The 20,966-nt window shown below is 57.9% G+C and overlaps 1 protein-coding gene across 3 annotated transcripts; it reads left to right on the top strand.

The window, feature by feature from the left end:
* The first annotated feature begins 9,246 nt into the window (after positions 1-9,246).
* Positions 9,247-13,326, top strand: HLX (H2.0 like homeobox). 3 transcript variants are annotated; one of them, XM_063330963.1, is made up of 4 exons: positions 9,247-10,176; positions 10,792-10,971; positions 11,476-11,660; positions 12,049-12,457. In XM_063330963.1, exons 1-4 carry the CDS (start codon positions 9,585-9,587, stop codon positions 12,190-12,192), a joined length of 1,101 nt encoding a protein of 366 aa, XP_063187033.1. In that variant the 5' UTR covers positions 9,247-9,584; the 3' UTR covers positions 12,193-12,457. The 3 variants fall into 3 exon arrangements, with proteins under 3 accessions (XP_063187033.1, XP_063187031.1, XP_063187030.1); XM_063330960.1 differs by lacking the exon at positions 12,049-12,457 and adding an exon at positions 12,474-13,326 and having other exon boundaries at positions 9,266-10,176; XM_063330961.1 differs by lacking the exons at positions 10,792-10,971; positions 12,049-12,457 and adding an exon at positions 12,474-13,326 and having other exon boundaries at positions 9,265-10,176.
* Positions 13,327-20,966: the final 7,640 nt, after the last annotated feature.

The following is a 20,966-nucleotide window of genomic DNA, read 5'->3' as shown; positions in this document are numbered from 1 at the left end:
GAGTTGACACAACGGACTATTTTTCATCTGTAAGGCCAGAGGAGAATAGCTTGTTAAATTGTATGCTTGGAGCACTTCATCAGATGTTGTGTGGAAGGACAAAAAAAAAAAAAAAAAATCCCATTTCCCATCTGGGTCTGAATGTACTAAGGAACTGCACATGCCTTATTAATATAAATCACGCTAGGAGTATAATTCCCATTAGCATTAAAGAGCCATTTTTCAATGAAATACTCTTGCCCCGGGAACACCTAATGGGAAATAATGATGTTTGCTTCATTTGAAGAGAATAGTAAAATACAGTGTGGAGATGGAGAAGGTAGAGAGCCGTTTCTTCTTTCCGACCCTACGGGTTTTCGTGGCTGTTGTAAGATATCCCCCTTCCCAGCCCAGCAGGGCCGTATCCAGCCGCCGTGCAGAGGCTCCCAGACATGGTAGGGAACGGGGATGGAGGCGAAGGGCTGCTCCAGAAGATTGGAGCATCGCTACAGCCCAGGGGCAACGCGCTGCTGCCCTGTTTCCCGCAGGGTCCCCCCCGCGGCTGCCCCGGGCTGGGCGAGGGAAGGGGTCCAACCTCCCTCCGCTCCCTCCTGCTTCCTCCCCAGCGCAGCCTCGCGTTCGGAGAGCACCGGGATGGCTTTGGGCCACCTCCACCCCCTTGCCCGCCTGGTCCAACCTCACCCTAGGACTCCTCGGCATCGACCTAAAAATAGCACTCCCGCCCCAAAACCAAATCGCAGCCCCGGCCATTACTTATCCCTTCTCGAGGAAAAAAAGCATCATTCCCTACATTTCCCTACACGTAACACTGAAGCCGCGGCTGGAACGCGACATGTGCCCGGTACATTAAAAAGCAGAAGCATTAGAGGTAGGTGAAACGGCCGCGTAGCTCATTAGCCCCGGTGCCTCCTCGCCTGCTTTTCCCAGGCTTTTGGCTTCGCAGCCTCTGCGCCGCTTTGGTATTTGCCCCGGGAGGAGCCACGCGTGCCCGGGGCGAATGCTCACCCCCCCGTGCTTGTGGGGGCACAGGCTGGCTCCCGAACCTCAGCATCGCCTGGGCCTAATCCTGAGGGATTTATTCTCCTTCCCCGCCTTAAGTGCCCACAGCTCCCTTCTAGTTCGTAACGAAAGGAAGGCCGAGCCTTGAAACCTTAGACAAAATTTCCACCTCTGGTTTAAGCAGGGTTGTTTGTTTTTTTTTTTTAAATTTTTACAAAATCTTGAGTAGCCATTTACTCAGTGTTATGTTTAGAGCGGGAGAGGGGATCTCTGTGTTTTCATAAAACCCCTAGATGTGCGCTGGGGCAATGGGATTTTGCGTGGGACACAGTTAACTCACCTCCCCGTTGTGGCCGATGGCATCCAGGAATGATCCGGCTCCCCCTCGCCAACCCCACCCTACCCAGGGTCTGCCAAAATGGTGCCGTTTTCTTGTTCGCCTTCCTCTTGACAACAATAAATCTGATGGAACCTATGGAAATTGCTAGTAATGAGAGAAAAGGTGCACCAGAAGTAATACAACACCGCAGCACCCTCAGCCTCAGCTTTCACACCGGGTTGGTCCCCAACTCGCCCAGAAACCAGCGCTTTTCTCCATGAGACAGTCCCAGTCCCCCCTCCGCATCCCAGCCCCGCTGCCCGCAGCCCAGCCCCGGCCTCAGCCCCCTCCCTGCATCAGCCGACCCCTTTTTTGCCCTCCTTTTTGCCCCCGGTCCTTTCAAACCAGGTAGGATCCCACTTGCGGGTCTCAAAATACCCAACACGTGAGGGCAGAATTCTGGCAAGGAACATTCCTTACTTCCAGGCTTTCTTGGGCAGCAGCATCCCAGAGGAATGAAAGGCGCATGACACGATGGCGAGCTGATGCCGCTTGCCTGCGGGCGACGCTGCCGCCTGGGTCCGACAGAGACCCGGGCAACGTTCAGCATCCGACGTGTGCCCAAAGCGTCCGTGAGGGTCCTAGCAGAGGAAACCTGGGAAAGCTTTGGAGCGCAGAAGGGAAAAGCCTTGTGGCTGAGCTCATCCCCGGCGGTTGCAGTGGCGATGCACCCAGACTGAATTTGACCCAGGGGGGTTGTTGTTATTGCGGATTTTATTGTCAGCTTGCGCTAGAGGGTGCTACTCCGTTAGTGTTTGGGAAAGATCGCAGTAATGAGACTGTCTTCGATGTCTTTATTCCCTGCAAAATTAGGCTGAGACTTGCAACGTGTTGAGATGCGTATTACCGTTCAGCGCGGCCTCAAAATGAAGTGAATTGCTTCGCTGGGAAATAGAGAATGTCTTGGCTTGGAAAAGAGTTTATACATCTCGGGGGGGGCAAGGGTAAACATTTGGGTTAGACACGGTGACAAATGAAAGGAAAAACAGGTCAGCCTTGCCTTTTCCTCTCCATTTCGCAGTTCTCGGGTGAATGGATGCTGCAAAGAGCTTACTGAGAAATTAGAAGGAAAAAAAATAAGGACAGTGAATGCGGGCATGGGAGATAATGAACCTTTGGAATTCACTGCTGCAGGACAGATAATCAAAATCTCATGATAAAGTTTTCTAGAAGAAATAAAAGCAAAATACATTTTATGACCGGTACAGTCTTTTGGCTAAGATAAGGGTAACCAGATCCCAGGCCCTGAGATAGAAAATGATGTGTTAGAGGTATCAGTAGGAAATGGCTTCCCCTGTGTGCTGCGTTGCTCCGCTGACTGCACCTCCTCTGTTTTTGTTTCCATTTGCCGGAGACGCGGAGGAACGGCTATTGCTGTAGGCAGCATCCCAGACCCGCAGCTGGGAAGGGGATACCTTACCCCCCCAGCTCCTCAGCTCCGAGAGCACCTCCCCACCCTCCCTCCCGGCTCTCCCGCAGGGAGGGGAACCTGGGTCTTCCAAAACCTGGTGGAGCCTGGCATAGGGAAGCAGTGAGCCGCCCATGGAGCTGAGACGCAATGGCTGGACTTTATTTGAGGGCAGATCCGGTTCCAGTGAGGGAAGCAGGTCCGGAGGGTGCTTTGTACATGCATATAATTTGGCGTGCTTGTTTATTGGACCGTAAAACTTCCCTGTCTGGCACTTCCATTTGGCATCCGCCAGAAAGCATCTCGCTTCGGCAAAAAGGGTTAAAACGGGATTTTTTTTAAGGGCCGTGATGGCATTATTCTGCTGGGATTTTATATGTGCTCATAGCAAGGAAAGAGCTGGTTTTAAAGCTGGACTGATGTGTACCTACTGCGTTTAAGTCCACTTAGAGCATGAAAGGAGGGTTGGAAGAAAAACAATAACTGTTCTCAAATCCAGATGAGTTTTACAGAGTAATTTTGTTCTAGAAACTTGACTTCCTTGAGGGGTTGATTTTTGCCTTTTATACGGCTGCATTCTGATAGCTTTATTTCCAGCTTCTCCACATTTTTGACCGCTGTTGGCAAGAAGGAGGAAACTGTTTCTTACTAAAACTTTTATTAGGTAGTTATTAGTATTTCCTTCTTCGGTATTGAACGGCTTTTCTGTGCAGTGACTTTAATGTACTGCTGCTGGAGGGGCAGTGGGCCTAAAGCATCGCCTTGGTTTTGTAGAAATGAATGGGGCTGCCATGACCAAACCGTGGGGGTGATGACCTGCTATGGGTATAAAAAAATTCCCTGTTCCGTTTCCAGCTGTGCTTGCACCTAAATACATCGCTCACACTGGGACGTCCTGAGCCTGTTCTCAACAGCAGCGATTTGCCTCAGTTAAGGAGCTGCCCCTTTGGGTCTCAGACCAACAAAAAGCTGTAATTACACTCTCCTGACAGGTTTAGGAAATACCCATGGATGAGCCTTGTGCGCTGAGAGTCGAATCGCCTTCGTTCTATGTGATGATGCTTGTTTTCGGTTGCCACGCACTGTGCAAACTGAACCCGGCGTGTGCGTGCAAATGCTTCTCTCATTGGCGCGTTAGAGCAGGGGGTCAGTGCTTCACGTCACCTTTAATCAGCTACCGGGGGGGTTAATTGCAGACCAGCTCTCTGCAGACCTCTCTGGTGGTGTGGCCTGGAAAATCGCAGCCAGATGCATGATAACTCCCTCTGCAAGCAGATTACGGTCCGATCACAATGTAAAGGTGGAGCAACCTATGAAATCACTGATGCCGATGGAAATGAAAGCAAACTCAGGCTCTTTCCGTGTGAGAAGGACCCATTTCAGACTGCAGGAAGTAGCTCCAAGAGGCAGCACTTAAATTAACAGGTGACCACTTAAATTAACAGACTAGAAGAGGGTCGCCGCGGTCCTGCCACCACCCCCTCCCCAAATGCGTGTTTCCCCCAGCTCCCTCACCCTGGCTGGCCACGTGATAAAGAAGTTAGTTTGGGGAACTATGACAGGAAAAAAACTTTTCTTACTGGCAGAGTTGATTTTCTATTTCTAATTTTCTTTGACATCTCCGGGGATGGGAAGAGGCAGGCAGGGATGGAGCGAGTGTGGGAGACTGGCACTTCAACTTCGAGCAGCTTAAACCCTTACAGCATTGCAGGCTTACAGTGCCCAGCTCCCCGAACAGCATCAGATGCCTGAAAATGGGCTTCGGGAAAGGCAGCACAGTGGGCAGGATCTGCCTGCTCTAACCCATAGGAAACCCCCGAGCAAGGGACCGTCCTGACCCTGCTGCTCCTCAGAACGCAGCCTCCTTTCCCGGGGCTGCCGAGAGGTGCTTCTTTCCAACTGCTATTTATTATCCTGATCCTTCTTTACGATTTATGTATCTGCAATTTTCATGAAAAATAAAAAGAGGGGGAAAAAAGGGAAAAAAAGGGGAAAAAAAAGAAAAAAAAAAGGAAGGAAAGTTCATCCCCTTCCACATCCCATGGCTGTGCAGAGATGTGATGCCCCCCCACATCCCACACCTCTAAGCCAGGCACTCAAGGGCACGGGGGAACGCGTGTTTCCAGGTTTCCCTTCTGCCTGAGAGGAATTGAGGGACTACACAGCATTTGGGAGAATGCAAAAATTCTCTCAGGTTGAAACGCGTCAGCTTCAATAACCTGATGCATTTCATCAGACCAGCGGTTGAAAGAAAGACGAGAGAGTGCAGACGTGCAAGTGTGAGAACAAGTCTCCAGCTCAGTGGCTGGTGTGCTGGCCCTGGAGCTGGGGGCCTCGCGTTTTGATCTGCTGTGTCATACGGACCTGTTGGGTGGGACCTACTCTGCTACAGCGTACGGACAATTCTTGGGGCTGATCACATGCAGAAAACCCCATGGAGTTTTCAAACAGCTACAACGTAGGCATTTCAGAGGGATTTTTGCTTCAGAGTAAGTTTAGCACGCCCTGCGGACTCAATTCGCACCAGGGATTCCTGCTTGTGCACCCTGAGACCTCTCTGTGATGCTGCAAGTGATGAGGATCGGGTGATTCCCTCCTGACCCACTCTGACCCAAACTCCAAACACTAGTGCAAATGCACCCGCAGGAGACTTGAAATCCTGCCCGACTGCACGGAAACCTGGATCCTGCCTGTTTTCAGGCGCCTTTCACTCAGGCTCAGCACATGACATAACACGAGTGGTTGCTTACTGACACAGGTATTCGACGAAATAACGCGTGGAACAATAGAAAGGAAACGTCAAGGAGTTGACCAGCTTAGTCACTTAATTCACTGGGGGTTCTGGGCAGTTCCTGCCCGCAGCGCCTGCGCTTCTCCTCCGCATTTCAGACCCCAGGCCTGCGATCAGCTGAGGGAAGCCCAACCAGCCTTGCGGCGCACACCTGCGGCCGGCCTCCAGCTGTGGATCCTGGGGGATTTGGGGGTGAAGAGGGGGGATGGCTCGGCCTGGGGGCAGATTTGGCAGCCTCGCTGCTGGGGGAGCACCGGGAGAAACCCCCCGGCCATCTGCTAAAACGCTCCTGCCCGCCCTGCAACCACTGGCTTTGTGGGGTGTAGTGTAGGGGGGTTTGGGGGTCTTTCTTTTTTTTCTTTTTTGCGCTTGGCTCCCCGAATTTGCTTGCCCCCTACTCGCACGGACCCCGGAGCGGGGGGAATTTGGAGGGGAAAAGCACGTCCCAGGGGTTGCCTTGGGTTGAGTGGGGGGGAGGGATCCGGCCCACCCGGAAGGTGGCGACAGAGAACGGGCTTTGGGGCCAGGCCGGGCCGGGTGCGGGGGGCTCTGGCTGCGAGCACCCCGGTGGGTCCGTGGGCTCGACCTACGCGGGGACGGGGAGCTGCAAGGGGGCAGGGACAGCCCAAAGAGCGGCCCGTCCTCCCCGTGGGGCGCAGGCAGGCGGGGGATGCTCCGACTGGGGATGGGGGGCTGTATCACCTCGGGGTTAGCCCTTCTATTTTCCCCTCGTAAGAACTCGAATAAGTTTTTTTTCCACCTCCCTTGTCGGCCTCGGGAAAGAAGGGGGGCGGGGGGGGGGGAAGTCCATCGAGATTCCATTCCTCAAAAAAAAAAAAAAAAAAGGGAAAAAAAAAAGCATCGCTCCTGCCTGCACAGTTCATTCGCCTCCTTCTCGAGTCCCTCGGAAAGCAAGATTAAAGGGGAAAGTCGCAGCTGTATATTTATGTTTTCATTGCTAGAAGGGAATTGATTTCCTTGCATTTATTTTTGTAGTTGCAATGCACAAGGGCGGATTTGCGTCACCAAAGCAACTTGCTGGTCGAGATAAAGTTGCACAAATATTGAAAAGGGAAGTGCTCGCGCTCATTATGAAGTTTTTCTCCGGAAGAAATAAGGATTTCTGCTGTATCCTAAAATACTAAAGCCGCTTCTATTTTGGGACAAATCTCGCAGGCACATCCGCTCATTTAGTCCGAGTTGAAACCTCTCAAAAAACAGGAGATGACCTGGACGGCAGCGAGCCCCGGGTTTCCTGCAGCCTTCTCCCTCCTTGCGCGGGGAGGAGGGGCTGCCGCCTCCCCCGGCCAGCGCGGCCGCGCAGCCCCCGTTCCTCCTCCGCGGCCGCCGGGGAGGAAGGTGCGCGGGCGGGGAGGCCCGCGGAGGCCTTTGGGGAGAGGGGACAGCCCTGTCCCCCGGGAGAAGGAGCGGCCTGGGGCGGGGAAGGCAGGTGCTCCTGGTTTGGCCGGCGGCGGATGCGCGGGGGCGCAGCGCTGCGGAGGCGAGGGCGATACGGGGAAGGCACCTGCCCCCGCGGTTGGGGCTCCCCGCTCCCCTCGCCCTCCCGAGGCCCAGCCCGGGGCTCAAGCGCTTCAGTGCGAAGCGTTTAAGTGCTTCTTTTCGGGTTGGTGGCGTGCCCGCGGGATGGCAGCGCGGAAGGCGCGCATCTCTGCGCGGCACCGGCGACTTCCCGGGCAGGGCAGCGCAGCCGCCGCCGCCCCCCGCCTCGGGGCCGCCCGTGGTCCCCGCAAACCGGCGCTTCTCTCCGCTGCTGCCCATCGTCGGGCGCTGCGCGGCAGCGGGGCGAGCCGAGCGTTGGAATAAGCTCCTAAAAATACATTAAAAACACCATGTTTTGGGGTTTGGTTGGTTGGTTGGGTTGTTTTTTTTTTTTTCACTGACTGCCTGGCGAGCAGCCCCGGGGTGGTACAAGGAGGGCGGCAATTAGGGTAATAATTGCAGGCAGGGGGTTGCGGGGGGCGATGGAGCGGGCAGAGCAGACTTCGTTGCCCTTCCCTCGGGCGGGCTGATGCGCGGCTCTGCCCGGCGGTGGAAACGCCGGAGGAACCGGAGTCGTTTGATCCGGTTTGAGAGAGAGCAAGGGGCTGGCGCTGGGGTCAGATGGGGAGTTGGGGGGGAGTGAAGGAGGGAGGGGGGGATACCAGGAAAAGGGGCTTTCCGCTGTCGAAGCAGGAAAAGTTCCAACCTCATCAACCCTTTCTTTTGCCGCCTTCGGTTTTCGGACATATCTTGGCAAGCCAGACCCGTCTTTTATTTTATTTTATTTTTTTTTTTTCGGTTTCGTCTCGTTAATGAGAAGCGAAGCGAAGCAAAGCGGTGCCTCGGCTTTTCCCGGGGAACCAGCCTCACCTTTTCCCGGGCGCAGCCTAAGGCAGGCGTTCGCTCCCGCCCGCCCGCAGGTGGTTTCAATATTCACACAGAAGCCACGTCTCCATACCTGGCGAAAGAAAAATAGTTTGCCTTTCTTGGCGATTCCCCGAAAACCTTCAGAATCTGGGAAGTTATTTGAAAAAAAAAATATATAATAAAATAATAATTTTTTGAAACAAAACCAAACTAAACCTGCAATCGTCCGACCCGGGAGCCTGCTCAAAACGGCAGCGACTGGTTTATGTGTATGAAAACCAAAATTAAATAACCGTTTTTGGTTTTTTTTCCACAGTCAGGTCGGGACAAATGTGGATGTTAGAAGGGAGGGGAAAAAAAAAAAGACCAGAAGACGCTGTAATAAATTTGTCCCTAAAATATTGCAGCGAATATAGTTTATGATTGCATTCTAAAAAAAAAAAAAGGGGGGGGGGTAATTCCGTTGTCAAAGGTTTGCAAAATTACAAACTGGTCTTTAAGGTGAAATTGGTGTGGAAGCGGCCGCAGCCGCCGGGCTGGAGAACACGGTAAAAATCTATAAAATTACATTGCCGAGAAAATACGATTAATTAATTAGTCGCTGATAATGCAGGATCCAACGTGTCCTGGGCCCAGAATAGCCCAGAGCTCACACAAATACATATGTTGCGTGCATGAGCGTAGGCTCATTTTCTTCCAGACTCTCCCAGCCTCATTTATCCGGGAAGGAAACGCATTTCCTTGGGAATCATTTCCAAGGGGACGGAGCTGCCTCCGTTGGGGAAGGGGGGGGGGGGGGGGGTTTCCTGCGCGTTTCTTTCAAAACGTTTGGAAATCGCGGCGGCGAGCGCAGCGCCCTCGCGTTGATTTTGGGAGGCGGAGGGAAGAGGGGGTGTCAAAGTCGACGGAGGAATTTAAGGAGGTGGGGGTTGTTTGGGGGGGGGGGGGGGGGGGGGGGTCGGTACCTTGTGGGGCAAACCGGGCCGGGTCGCGGGTACGGGCCACCGCGCCGCCAGCGCGCAACTGCGCGCTGGCGGCGCGGTGGCCCGTACCCGCGACCCGGTCCTGCGTGGGCGTGTCGGCGGGCGGTGCTGCCCGGCCCCGCGGATCACGGATTGGGCGTGGGGAGGGAACGAATGCTGCTTTCGGCAGCCGGGAGTGTGGCTGCTAGAGAAAGTTTTGGGGAGGGGTGGATATTTTATTATTTAATTTTTTCTTTCTTTCCTTTTCTTTTTTTTTTTTTTTACTTTTTTTTTTTTTAATCCCCCAGTGCGAGGAAAGGGGGTTTGGTTTGGGTTTGTTTTGTTTGCGCCGCTGCGCTCCTCGCCCGCTCGCTCTCTCCGTCTCGCCGTGGGTTTTGGGGACTTTTTCTTTATTTGTTCTTTTTTTTTTTTTTGTCTTTCTTTCCTTTTTTTTTTTTTCTTTTTTGGTTTTTTTTTTTTTTTTTCTTTTTTTTCTCCCTCCCCTTTTGCCCCCTCCGGCAAGTGCTCCGCCAGCCGCCTCTCGCCCCGGCCATCCCTCCCCATGCTCGGGGGGCAGCGGGCAGCTCCGCGGCGCGTACCCGGGAGCTGAGCTGCGGAGCTGCGGAGCGGCGCGTCCCCCTCCTCCTCCTCCTCCTCCTCCTCCTCCCCCGGGCGAGGATGTACACGGCCGGGCTGGCTCCTTTCTACGCCTCCAACTTCAGCTTGTGGTCAGCGGCGTATTGCTCGGCATCGGGGCCGGCAGCCGCCGGCTGTTTCCCGCTGGACGCCGCGGCGGCCAAGAAGCCGTCCTTCTGCATCGCCGACATCCTCCACGCCGGCGGCGAGGCGGCGGGAGGACCCGCCGACAGCCTCCCGGGAGCCCCCGCCACCGGCATGCCGCCGGCCTTGGGAGCCGTCCACCACGGCGGCCCCTTCCACGCCACCGCCTCGCCGCTCCGGCCCACGCCCGTCGTGGCCCCCGACGCCCCCGCCGCCGCCGCCGCCGCCTTCCCGCCGCGCCTCTCGCCGCTCTCCGCCGCCTTCCACTCCCACCACCACCACCGCCCCCCGCAGCACCGGGCCCCCGCGGTGGCGGCGGCGGCGGCGGCGGCGGGGGGCGGCGGAGGAGCCCCGGCCCCCGCCCGGCTGCCGGGGGGCCACACGCACGGCTCGGCGCCGGCGCCCGCCAGCAAGGACCTGAAATTCGGCATCGACCGCATTTTGTCGGCGGAGTTTGACCCCAAAGTCAAGGAAGGCAACACGCTGAGAGGTAGAGAAATTGGCTTGTCCGCTTTCCACGTTAGCGCGCTCGGGGCTCTTTTATTTATTCTGTTATTTTTATTTTTATTTTTTTTTCTAGCGAATGTGCCCGCGCTTTGAAAACTTTTCGATCTAGCCGAGAAAAGAGTTTTGTTTTGTTTTATTTTTAAAAAAAGCGTTATAAATTCGAGTTTCTAACAGCGCTCACCAAAATAGCCCCGTCCACGGCAGGGCTTGCGCCTCTGGGAAAAATAGCGATAGCGTAAAAATAGCGACTGAAACGGGCTCCGCTTCCCCGAGCGGGCCCAGGATTCTGCCTCAGGGGGCACAGCCCGGTTTTAAAGGCTTTCGCTGCAATCCATCTCCCCCCGCGGCGTGTAAACATCCTGGCCGAGGGAATAAATATACCGGAGGGATGTCTGATTGCCGGGGCCCGGCCGCCTCTCCCGAGGAGAGCCCCCGGGGCGAGGAGGCAGCTTGCCCGGTTCCCCCCCTCCCCGGCCCCGCTCCAGCCCCTCCGGCCGGGGACCCGCTCCACCCGGCCCTGGCCCCGTCGCCCGGAGGGTGCCGGGGTGTCGGTTTCCACCGCGGTATAACAGAGCTCTCCTTGTTCCTGTGCTCGCAGATCTGACCTCCTTATTAACTACCAGCCGCCAAACTGGGGTTCATCTCCCCAACTTGCAGCCTTCCGCCGGCCAGTTCTTCGCGTCTCTAGACCCCATTAACGAGGCCTCTGCTATTCTGGGTCCCTTAAACACAAACCCAAGGAGCTCAGTTCAGCACCAGTTTCAAGACACTTTTCCAGGTACAGCTCGTCCCTCGTCGACCCTCCCGTGGCGCAGGGCCCTCCGTCCTGGAGCAGCCCCCCCCAGCCCAGGCGCTCTCCTCCCGGAGGGACTCGCCAGGCGCTTATGGAAAGGCCAGGGCTTATGTTGTCTAGTGAGGATCAGATTTTGGGCAAAAGCCGGTCTGCGTGTGGGGGGGGAGGAAGAGCCGGCTAGGGCCCGACCCGGAGGATCATCCCATCTAGTACAAAAATAATACCTGGGCCGAGAGAAAAGGGGCGGGGGGGGGGGAGAGGAAGAAATTCGGGTGCAAACCCGCTCCATCCTCGCCCGAGGAAGAAGAGGCTGACAGGACTTGTGCCCGGCCAGCAGACTGGGCCACGCTGGCCCGGGCCTTCCCCGCACACCGCGGTCCAGCTGTTATTTTGATCAATTTAAGGCTCCCTTTCAGGCATCGATATTAATAACGCCATCTCCCTCTCTCTCCCCCACCCTTTCTCTTCCCCTCCCGCCCTCCCTGCCAGGTCCGTACGCAGTTTTAACCAAGGACACGCTGCCCCAGACGTACAAGAGGAAACGCTCCTGGTCCAGGGCTGTTTTTTCCAACCTGCAGAGGAAAGGTTTAGAAAAACGGTTCGAAATCCAGAAATATGTCACCAAACCAGACAGAAAGCAACTGGCGGCGATGCTGGGGCTGACAGATGCTCAAGTAAGAACGGCTTCAGTTTTATTTCAAATCTTACTTCCAGTTTAGAGGGATACCGGGGGAGTGCCAGGGAGGGTGGTGGTGAAGGCGGTTGCAAAGCATTTTCCCTTCCTTAATCTTTGGCGGGGCTGGCTGAGGAGCGAGGCCTGGCCCCGAGCATCTCCTACGCGCAGGTTCCGCGGCCCGGCGCGGAGCTTTCGCCTTTGTTTTGGCCACCGCGGAGCTTGCAGGCCGAGCGGGGCCGGGGCAGGCCATCAGCGTGCGCTTTATTGAAGTGCAACTCGCTGCAGGAGGCAGTTTAGGTCAAAGGAAGTAGAAGCGAACACACTATTTTTAATGTCCTTTTTTTTTTTTTTTTTCTAAATCTCTCTCCGCGTTGTGAAATCCTTAGTTCGGGGGAAGCGAAAACTCTTCTTCAAACGGAATCATTAAACGCCACTCTGTAATGATTCCGCTATTGAGGGCCCGCAGCGCACAGAATTGTATAACGCTGTGGTTTCTTGAGCAAGATTTGGTTTCCTGGAAGAAGAAGTAGAAGGAGAGAGACAAAAAAAAACCCCAAAACAACACACACACGGAGGGGGGGGGGGCGTTTGGTATTTAAACACACGCACTAGAAGGAGAAGGAAAAATAAAATACAGCCACCTTATGTCGCGTAAGGGTGGGGGCAGAAGGAGGTGGGGATGCCGCCTCCTCTTCTCCCCGCGCTGCCCGTCCCCTCTGGAAGGCGCTGGGGCCGGGCGGCGCGGTGCGGCGCGGTGCGGCGCGGTGCGGTGCGCGGCCGCGGCGCCCGTCTAAGGGCGGCGCGGCCGCAGGTGAAGGTCTGGTTCCAGAACCGGCGGATGAAGTGGCGGCACTCCAAGGAAGCGCAGGCCCAGAAGGACAAGGAGCCGCCGCCGGAACCGGAGCCGGAGCCGGCGGGCCAGCGAGCCGGCGGGCCGCCCGCCGCCGCCGGGGAGCCCGAGCGCAGCCCCAGCCGCTCCGAGGGCGACAGCGACAGCAGCGACGCCGATTCCCTCGACATGACCCCCAGCGACACGGAACGGACTGAGGGCGCCGAGCGGAGCCTGCCCGCCGCCGGGCTCGGCAAGTCCTCCGGCAGCACCGGCCTCCCCTCCCCGCCGCCGCCCGCCGCCGCCGCCAGCCCCGACCCGCGGAGCGGCCTATAGACGGGGCGGCCCCGCCGCGCCCGCGCCCGGGACCTGCGCGATAATTTATCTCCCTTCCTCCGCCCCGGGAGCGCGGCAAGGGCGGCACGACACCGGCACGATACCGGGACGGCACAGGGATGGCACCGGCCCGTTCCCGCCCGCGGCCATAGGCCGGCCCGGCCCGGGGCGAGGGGCCGGGGATACGGATGGAGAAGTGATCCCCGTCCCCGGGACGGCTCTGCGTGAGGCGGCCGCCGCTCCCTTCACGCTGCTCGCAGGAGAGCGGGATTTCTCTATTTTTTTTTTTTTTAATTTTATTTTATTCTCCGTCTCCCGCCCCGTGTCCTCTCCAGGAAAATCCGAGCGAAGGACTCAGAGAACGTGCTCCGAAATCCCTCTCTTCCTCCCCCCGTCCCCCCACCCCCCGCCAACTCCCAAACAATTTACAATGTGAAGTATTTTGCCAACGTCCTCATTGGTTGCAACGTGTTGCTTCGAATAATCCGGCCAAGAAATACTGCACTGACAAAATATATAAATATATATATATATATCTCCTGTAAATAAAATGTTTGCTATGGTTTGTAACCACGTCAGTCTGTTGACCGGGGGAGAGGGCTGGTGAGGCTGCCCCCGCTTCCTTCGCAGCCACTGTCTCCCCTCACCTTCAAAGCCTCCCGACGCAGCCTTCGCCTTTTTTAAGTTTGAGGGTTTTTTTTGTCTTTTTAAAATTTTTTATTCTTTCCCCCTTCCTTTTCTAATGGAGGCGATGACAAGGACGGGATTTGATTCCGCAAAATCGTGCCCCCGCTGAGAAAGTTGCCAGTTACGTTGAGAGACCCGCACGGGCGCGCGTATGCGTACGTATCTTGTGACGTGGCTTTTGGCTTTTTGACGCAAGGCGGAACTGGACCGTCCGACTCCCCGCGACTCTCGGGGGCTCTGCCAAGACCCGGCGGGGCCGTTTAGGGGTGCGGGGTGTGTGCGTGTGTTGCGTTGCTTTGCTGTCACCCTGATTTTCGTGTACACCTCCGCAAGCCTCACAGGCGAGGTGGGGAGGTAGTGACGTCACGGCGTGTCTGTGCGGCTCGGGGGGGGTGTGGGGGGGTGCCGCGCTGTGACGTCACGCAGGCGCTATGCGCGGGGCGGGGGCGGTGCGGAGGCCGAGCGCAGGATCGGGAGCGCGGAGCCCCGCAGGGCTGCGGCGGGGCGGCGGCGGGGAAGGAACGGCGGCTTCTCCCCGTCCCTCGGCGGGTGCTGCGGGGCTGGGTGCCCTCCCCGGGCGCCGTGCGGGGTGCGCAGCACCGCCGGGGCTCCCTTGGGGTCCAGGCCGGGATGCTCCGCTCGGGTTCATCCTCAGCTTCGCTCGTCGGGAACACCTGAAGCTCCGCGGTGCTCGGTGCTCCGCTGCTCCCGGGGCACGGGCGACACACGGGGGGGCCGCTTCTCAGTTAGCCTGTTTCCCCCTCTTCCCTTCCCAAGCAGCGGCGAGGAGCCTCTCTCCTTGCCCAGGGGGAAGCGTGTTTTCTGCCTCAGGCCCTAATGGGAGCAATTCTGTCCTCAAAGACGCGCGGGGCCGCGGGAGGCCTGAACCTCCCCGGGGCGAAGGCAAAGGAAGCCCCCGTGATGGGGCGACGGGCGCCGAGCCCGTGACACCGTTAGAAAGAAAGAGGAGACGGAGAAGTCAGGCGAAGGACCGAAAAATTGCCGGTGTCCTCCGGCGACGCGGCGGCGGGCGAGGGCCTGGCCCTCGCCTGCTGCTTCCCTGAGGGCTCAGGCGAGGAATCCCCTTGCGCCGGGGCTGGGGGGTTACTGGGGAGGACAAAACCCCGGCGCCACCCCTGCTAGCAGAGGGACTCCGGCAGGAACAAACACCTGAGGGAGGTGATGGAGTAGGAAATGTCGACAGCATCCGCAAGCCCTGGGGGAAAAGGATCTGGGGCAAACGGCAAGCCAAGAGGCCGGCTTGCTGGGCCAAGAGGGGACGGGTGAAGCGGTAAATAAGGTGTCACCGAGCGGGCAGAGGCTCCACCGGAGTCACGACGGGCAGGAGGATGTCCCGGGGGGCCGTCCCCGTCCGAGCCCTGCTGGGACCGGGAGGCAGGAGGCATCGGGGGAAGGATCTGGAAGGGGTCTGTAAATTGGTTCTGCCTTTAATACTCTGTCAGGGAGGACACGGGGGGGGTGTCACGGCTTTTCGGGGCCCGGAGAGGGCCCTGCAGTTCGCTCCCAGCCCCAGAAAGCGGCTGTCCCCAGGGCCGCTGCTGCGCCCATCAGCGCAGGGGTTATAAATTCCCCTCAGAGCAAGGGAAGCCGCCGGACAGATGTCCAGCGAAACATGACCGTTTCTCTTCCGATAAACCGCGGTGGTTTATCGGAACCGCGGCTCACGGACACGCAGGATTTTGTTTCCTTCTTGGTTTTTGTTTCCGAAAGACTAACCCGGGCGGGAGAGAGGGGTTTTAGATGCCTCTTGTCAGATGAGAAAGGAAAAGCGCGTCGGGGAAGAGTTTCTCTTCCCTTGGGTTAGAGGAATTTGCGCTTCTTCCAAGCGTAGGGCTGGCTCCCCCTCGCCCCCCCCCCCCCCCCCCCCCCCGCCTCCCCAAATAACGGGAGAGCAATGCCCGCCTGGACCCCGGGTCGTGGAGAGAGCAAGGGCAGAGCCTTTATGGCACCTTTTTAAGATAACGTGGCAAAAAGGGAAAAATAACACTGCCGGCACTCAGGCTACGAAGAAAGATGCTCAGATCCAAATGAAGGAGCTGGGCTAAAAATTCCTTCGCCCTGAGCCTGATTTTGCCTCCCTGTTCCCCCTCCGCTCCCCTCCTCCGGTCTTTGAGGCTTCGCGCACCTCGGGCTGCTGCTCTGGCCAAGCGGAGGAGCCGGGAGGGTTTTGGGGTTTTTTCCTCTCCGCCAACGACAGGGGGAAAAAAAAATAAAAATATATCTATCTATATCTGCTCCCATTGCTCCCGTTGCGCAGGTCCTCGGGCAGGTAGAGCAATCCCTCTCAAAACGAATTTGGGGAAAGGTGCGCGGATGAAGGGATCTGTGCCCGTCTCGACAGGAAAGGGAATTTGTCCGGTCCTGCGAGGCTGCAGTTATTGCTAAATTTCTGAGGGAAAAAAAACCAAAAAGTTGGGACAGTGTCGTGACTGCGGGCAGCTCCATCGCCGTTCGTCGGCGAAATCGACCTGTTCGTAGCGCCGTGCAACATCCTCTTAGAACAGGTCCAAAAAAGCCCGAGGGTGCCCCTTTTTTGTTTGCTTTATTATCGCCTGATAACGCGAAAGGCTTTTGTTGCTGGTTATTTCTGCAGGCGAAAAGCCCGAGCCCACCGTTCCTCGACGGTCTTTAAACAGGGGGTTGCAGCTTTTCGGGCGGTATCTCTACTCCCCCCCACCCCCCCCCCAAATCCGTTTCGACTCTTCAGAGCTGTGCCAGCCGATCCCAAATCCCTTGGGCTGCACACACCCGCCGCAGCGGGGTCGGGGTCGGTGCGGCTCCCCCTGCTCGGCGAGGGCCGGGGTCCCCTCGGAGGGGCCCGGGGGGGCTTCCCCGAAGCTGCGCCCGGTCACCACGGCCCTGGCCAGGCCAGGCGCTCCGGCACACATCCGCTCCGCTTTTCCTTCCCGGGGGTCGGGCAGAGATTTTTCGGGCATATTTCAAACGAGAGGTTGTACGGGAGACTTAAGAAACGGGAGCGATACGCACAGCCGCACGGAGAGCAGAGGTTTCTCTGCTGGGAAATGGTGGCATGTGTGGGAAATCGGATTAAGAATGAAGCGGGAGGCCTCTCCGTGCCGTTCCGGCATGCCAGCCCTGCCTGCGAGCATCCACACCGGGGGAGACGCGCAACCGGGCTGGTCAGAGCCGGCTCCTGCCGAGCTCCTTCCCGGGGAGCAGCTTATCGATACCCCCCACCTTCCCTCGGAAGTTGCGTTAAGAAGTCCAACGAGATTATTTTCTCCTCGCCTGATTTTTTACCGAAACCCTCCCGTCTCCAAAGAGACTCGAGTCAGCCTCGGAAATAACAGCCACGTTAGAAGGAAAAAAAAAACCCAACACAGTAATACAACTAAACAAACAGACGCAATATTTTAAGCAAAAAGGGCCGGGCGAGGAGCCGGCGTTGGGGTTCGCCGCTGCCCCGCCCGGCGGGGGGGGTGGGGTGGGGCCTTTAGTGGGGGGTACGGCGTTGTGTCCCCCCCCCCCCGGCAGACCCCCGCGAGCGCGGGGCCGGTGGCAGCGAAACCTGAGTTCGCCTCCCTCGTTAGCTGAGCGAGACCGGCCCCGCTCCTTAGGAAAATATTTTTATTTTATTTTAATGTCGGGCTTAAGCTGATGTCTTAAAAAATAATTGTTTTCAGACCCCGGTTCGCTCGGCATCGCCGTTTCACACTCACAGGCACACACAGCTTTCCCTGCAGTTCATGCCTCGGGACTGCCTGGCGTCGGCAAGACAAACTGCAATCTCCGAAATGTCAACTTTTGCCACAATCTCGACTAAAAAAACCACCCCCTTCTTATTGCTGTTGAGCGCTCATCAGAAATAATGGCTGTTTACACAAAACCTTTATTCACTTTCTTAAATAAACACCAGTGAATTCAAATAAAGCAAACCCTCAGCTATAATTCAAGCACAACGTTTGCTGTGTGTATTCTCGGCTGCGGACCTGGAGAGACTCCTCGGAGAGAAATATGAAGTCTCCTTTCATAGTCCACATCCATTAGCTAAATATTCTAGCTCACCTCGGCCGAGCTTATCCTACCCGAGCTTTCCTTTTTTTCCCCTCTTTTTTTTTTTTTTTTATTTTTTATTTTTCCCCCTGGCTGAAGCGGAAATATTTCCTCCCTTCTCCCCTGTCCCCTTTTACAGAGGTGAGGTCTGGGTGCTTCTCTTTTCAAATCAATTTTGCAGAAGCCCCCTTCCCTCCTCTTCCACAGCCCCGGCTCGCGGGCGGGCACCGGGGCCGGGCGGCGGCGGGGGCTGCCGGGCTCCGCAGAAAGGCGCTGCCGCCGCCGCCGCACCTGGACCCTCTGCAGCCCGCATGGCCGAGGATGCTCGTAGCTCGGCGGGCTGAAGGTGCTCGGATGAAGCACCTCCCTCAGTGAGAGGGTTGGTGAGCCCAGCGAGGCAATGCCGAGGTCTCGTTTATTAGAAAAAGTCGGCTAGAAATGGAGTTTGGGCAGCCAGGTAACAGGAAGCGCCAGGTACCTGCGGGGGGAGAGCTGCCCCCCCTGCTCCCCTCACCTCCCCTGCTCCCAGGCCGGGACTCGCGGCCCCAGCCCTAATGAGATCCATTAAGCGTATTATTGATGTGGAGGTTTGCTGTGAGGTCCTGGCTGGAGGGACGCGGAGCTCTGCTGCAGATACAGGCGCTCTGATCTGCACCACCTGGCTGAAACCAGAGAGCCGCCACTTCATTAATGGGTTTAGCCTTTGCTAATTGGTGTCTTTAGGAGCGTTGCCAAATTCTGCTCGGGGATCTTTGGAGGCAGCTTTTGTTTTTTCTTCTGCCGGTGACATTCGTTGGCGGCAATTAGACCCGATACCATTTCTGCGTCGGCGGGCAGCCAGGCAGCCTGAAAGCCCCCGAAGGGGCGGGCTGCGCCGCCGTCCCGGGCACCTCCTGCCCGCTGCTGCCACAGCCGCCGCCACCACCACCATCATCATCATCATAGGAAGCGCTATAGGTAAACCTGGAGGTGGGGGGAGCCAACCCAACCCTCCTCTCGCCCCGGTGACGGCTGCAGCAGGTGACACGGGTGGAGGTGGGGTGCCGCAGGCACCCCCCGCAGGAAGAAAGCGCCGGGCCTGCAGGGGGAAAGCGGCCGCCTCCCGCCGGGCCGATCCCAGGGGCCTGCGGGCTGCGGAGGGAGTGGAGGCGGGGTAGCCGCCGGGCCAGTGCTCGCCGCCGGGCCAGCCCCGCGGCCGCAACAGCCCGGAGCCGCCGCGGCTCTTCCTCGTCCCGCAGCACCGGCGCCGCGGCCGAGCCCCTTTCGCCACCCGCCCTCGGGGTCAGCTTCATCCCCGGCCCCGCGGGCCTGACCGGGTTTTCCGGGACGCAAACGGCCGTAGTTAATGAAATCCGCTCACCGCAAATCACAGACCTCCGCCGTACTCTATAATCAAATTTCTGCTTGCCTTAAAAAACCCAGGCCACCCTCCTCCACCCCCGTTCTCCATGCAAACCCCAAATCAAAGGTTTCCAGCCATCACACCCCTCCAGCTATGCCTGGTCCCAGGCCATCTCTCCCGGTCTTCGCCTGCTCTCCCACACCGCGATGACCAGCGCCTTCCCTTGGCGGCCAAAAGAGGCGGCTGCCCGGGACCACCCCTGTCCGCCTGCCCGGGCCCGGTGGGGTCATCCCGGCCGCCCTAATGCGGGGATGGGGGTGATGGAGGGGGTGGGGATGCTGGAGGGGTTGAGGGTGATGGAGGGGACGGAGGTGCTGGAGGGTTTCCTGAGCTCGGCAGCCGAAAAGAGGGCTCGGGGTGGTGGTAGGGGGGAAGACAGGCTCCACAAATCACGCCAGACCCCTTTGCCGGGTAATGTGTCACCAGCCACGTAAGTCAGCTATTCAGGGGTCAGAGACGGCTGATAAATCACGCCGAGCGGGGATTTTATCCTCCTCACGGCACCGTTGTCACCGGGCTCTGCTGACCCACCCCACGGGCCGTGCCCCGGTGCCGGCCCCGGGCGAGGCGGCAGCGCAGATGCCAAATTAAGAGGCGCTTTCCTTCCCCCCACCATTTACGTTCGCTGACTCCAGCGGCAGCCTAAAGCCTGGAAAAACGCCGCCGGCCACGGCGCCGCAGCCTCGCAGGGACCGGGAGCTGCCGGTGCCCCGGACAGGGGACCGGCGGCGGGGTTTATCGGGAAGACTGGAGCCGGGGCTCTCCATTTCTCCCTTTCTTCCCTTGGCTCAAGAATTCCCTCCCTTAACCCTTCCGCGGGCGCGCTGCCGGCAGGCGGGGGAGCCCGCCCGGCCCTCCCCGAGTTAAGCCGGGCCACGGAGGGCGCTGACCCGTGCGGGACCGGGACAGACCCCACCAAGCTCCGCCAGGACCCCCGAGCCTCCAGCGTGTGCCTGACCCCAGCCCCGGAAAGCAAGAAGGAGGATGAGATGCGGCACGGAGCCGGCCCGTCTCCCCGAAAACATCCCGGTACAATTTGTTTCACCAATATACATGTGTTTGAATATGTATTTCCAAGGGCAGATCCTGACGTGGAGGGTTTGGCCCGAGTGGCCCCTTCCCCAGCCCCGGAGAGCCCCTTTCCGCCCCCACCCACCGGTGTCAGTGACCGCAGCCGTGGCCGGTTTGCCGTCGGCCTGTGAGGTGGGGTCTCTACTTTCTCCTCAAGCGATCCCTTGGGGACGTGTCCGGGAGGGATGGGAAGGGTGCAGTCCTGATGGCCTCCCCGGGGCTGCAGGGATGCCCCGGCTCTGGCCACAGCAACCCGCCCCGGGCCGGGGGGGCTCGGCGGCAACGGCCGGATCGGGCCCCTATCTCCGGCTACAGTAGATGTGTTTATTTGTGCGCGCACCCCTCCCCATAAATCCCCCCATCTATAATCATTATCTACATGGAAACTTTTGCCCCCGGCAGCCTCAGGACTCCCCCCTTCTCCCCCCCCCCCCCCCCCCCCAACTAGTTAGCGGTGATGATTTTAAAAGCATGCGATGATCTAAGCCCTAATACTAATATTATGCATCATTTGGACAGGATAACCATGCCACCTTGTCAAACGCTGCCTCTTTACACAACCCATTTGCTGCATCCCAGAGTCATAACGGCGGTGATGGATGGGCCGGGGACCCCCCCCGGCGCCCCCCCCCCCCCCTCCCCCGGCGCGGGGAGGAATGCGGGCGGGCCGAGCCCCCGCGCCCCCGCCCGGCCCGCACCCCGCCGGCGACAATTTATAGTCTGTATATATTTGCTGGCTCCAGATATCGGCAACGTAATGGATGGTTATATTTTATGAATCCGGGGCTGGGATCTAGGGACTCGGGAGTCCCTTCCTTGTATGGTGCACTCCTGTCTCGTCCTTAATCCGCCCGGCAGGCAATAAACTTCCCGGCTAAATGCGCCGGGAAGATAACAGCCAACTTTTATTGATTACAAGAAAATGCTCGAAACTAAATAAAGGG

Source organism: Chroicocephalus ridibundus, chromosome 3 (genome assembly GCF_963924245.1).
Source record: "Chroicocephalus ridibundus chromosome 3, bChrRid1.1, whole genome shotgun sequence".
Lineage (NCBI taxonomy): Eukaryota > Metazoa > Chordata > Aves > Charadriiformes > Laridae > Chroicocephalus > Chroicocephalus ridibundus.
Note: the sequence above shows the minus strand (reverse complement) of the source record. Positions and strands in the feature narration are given on the sequence as shown.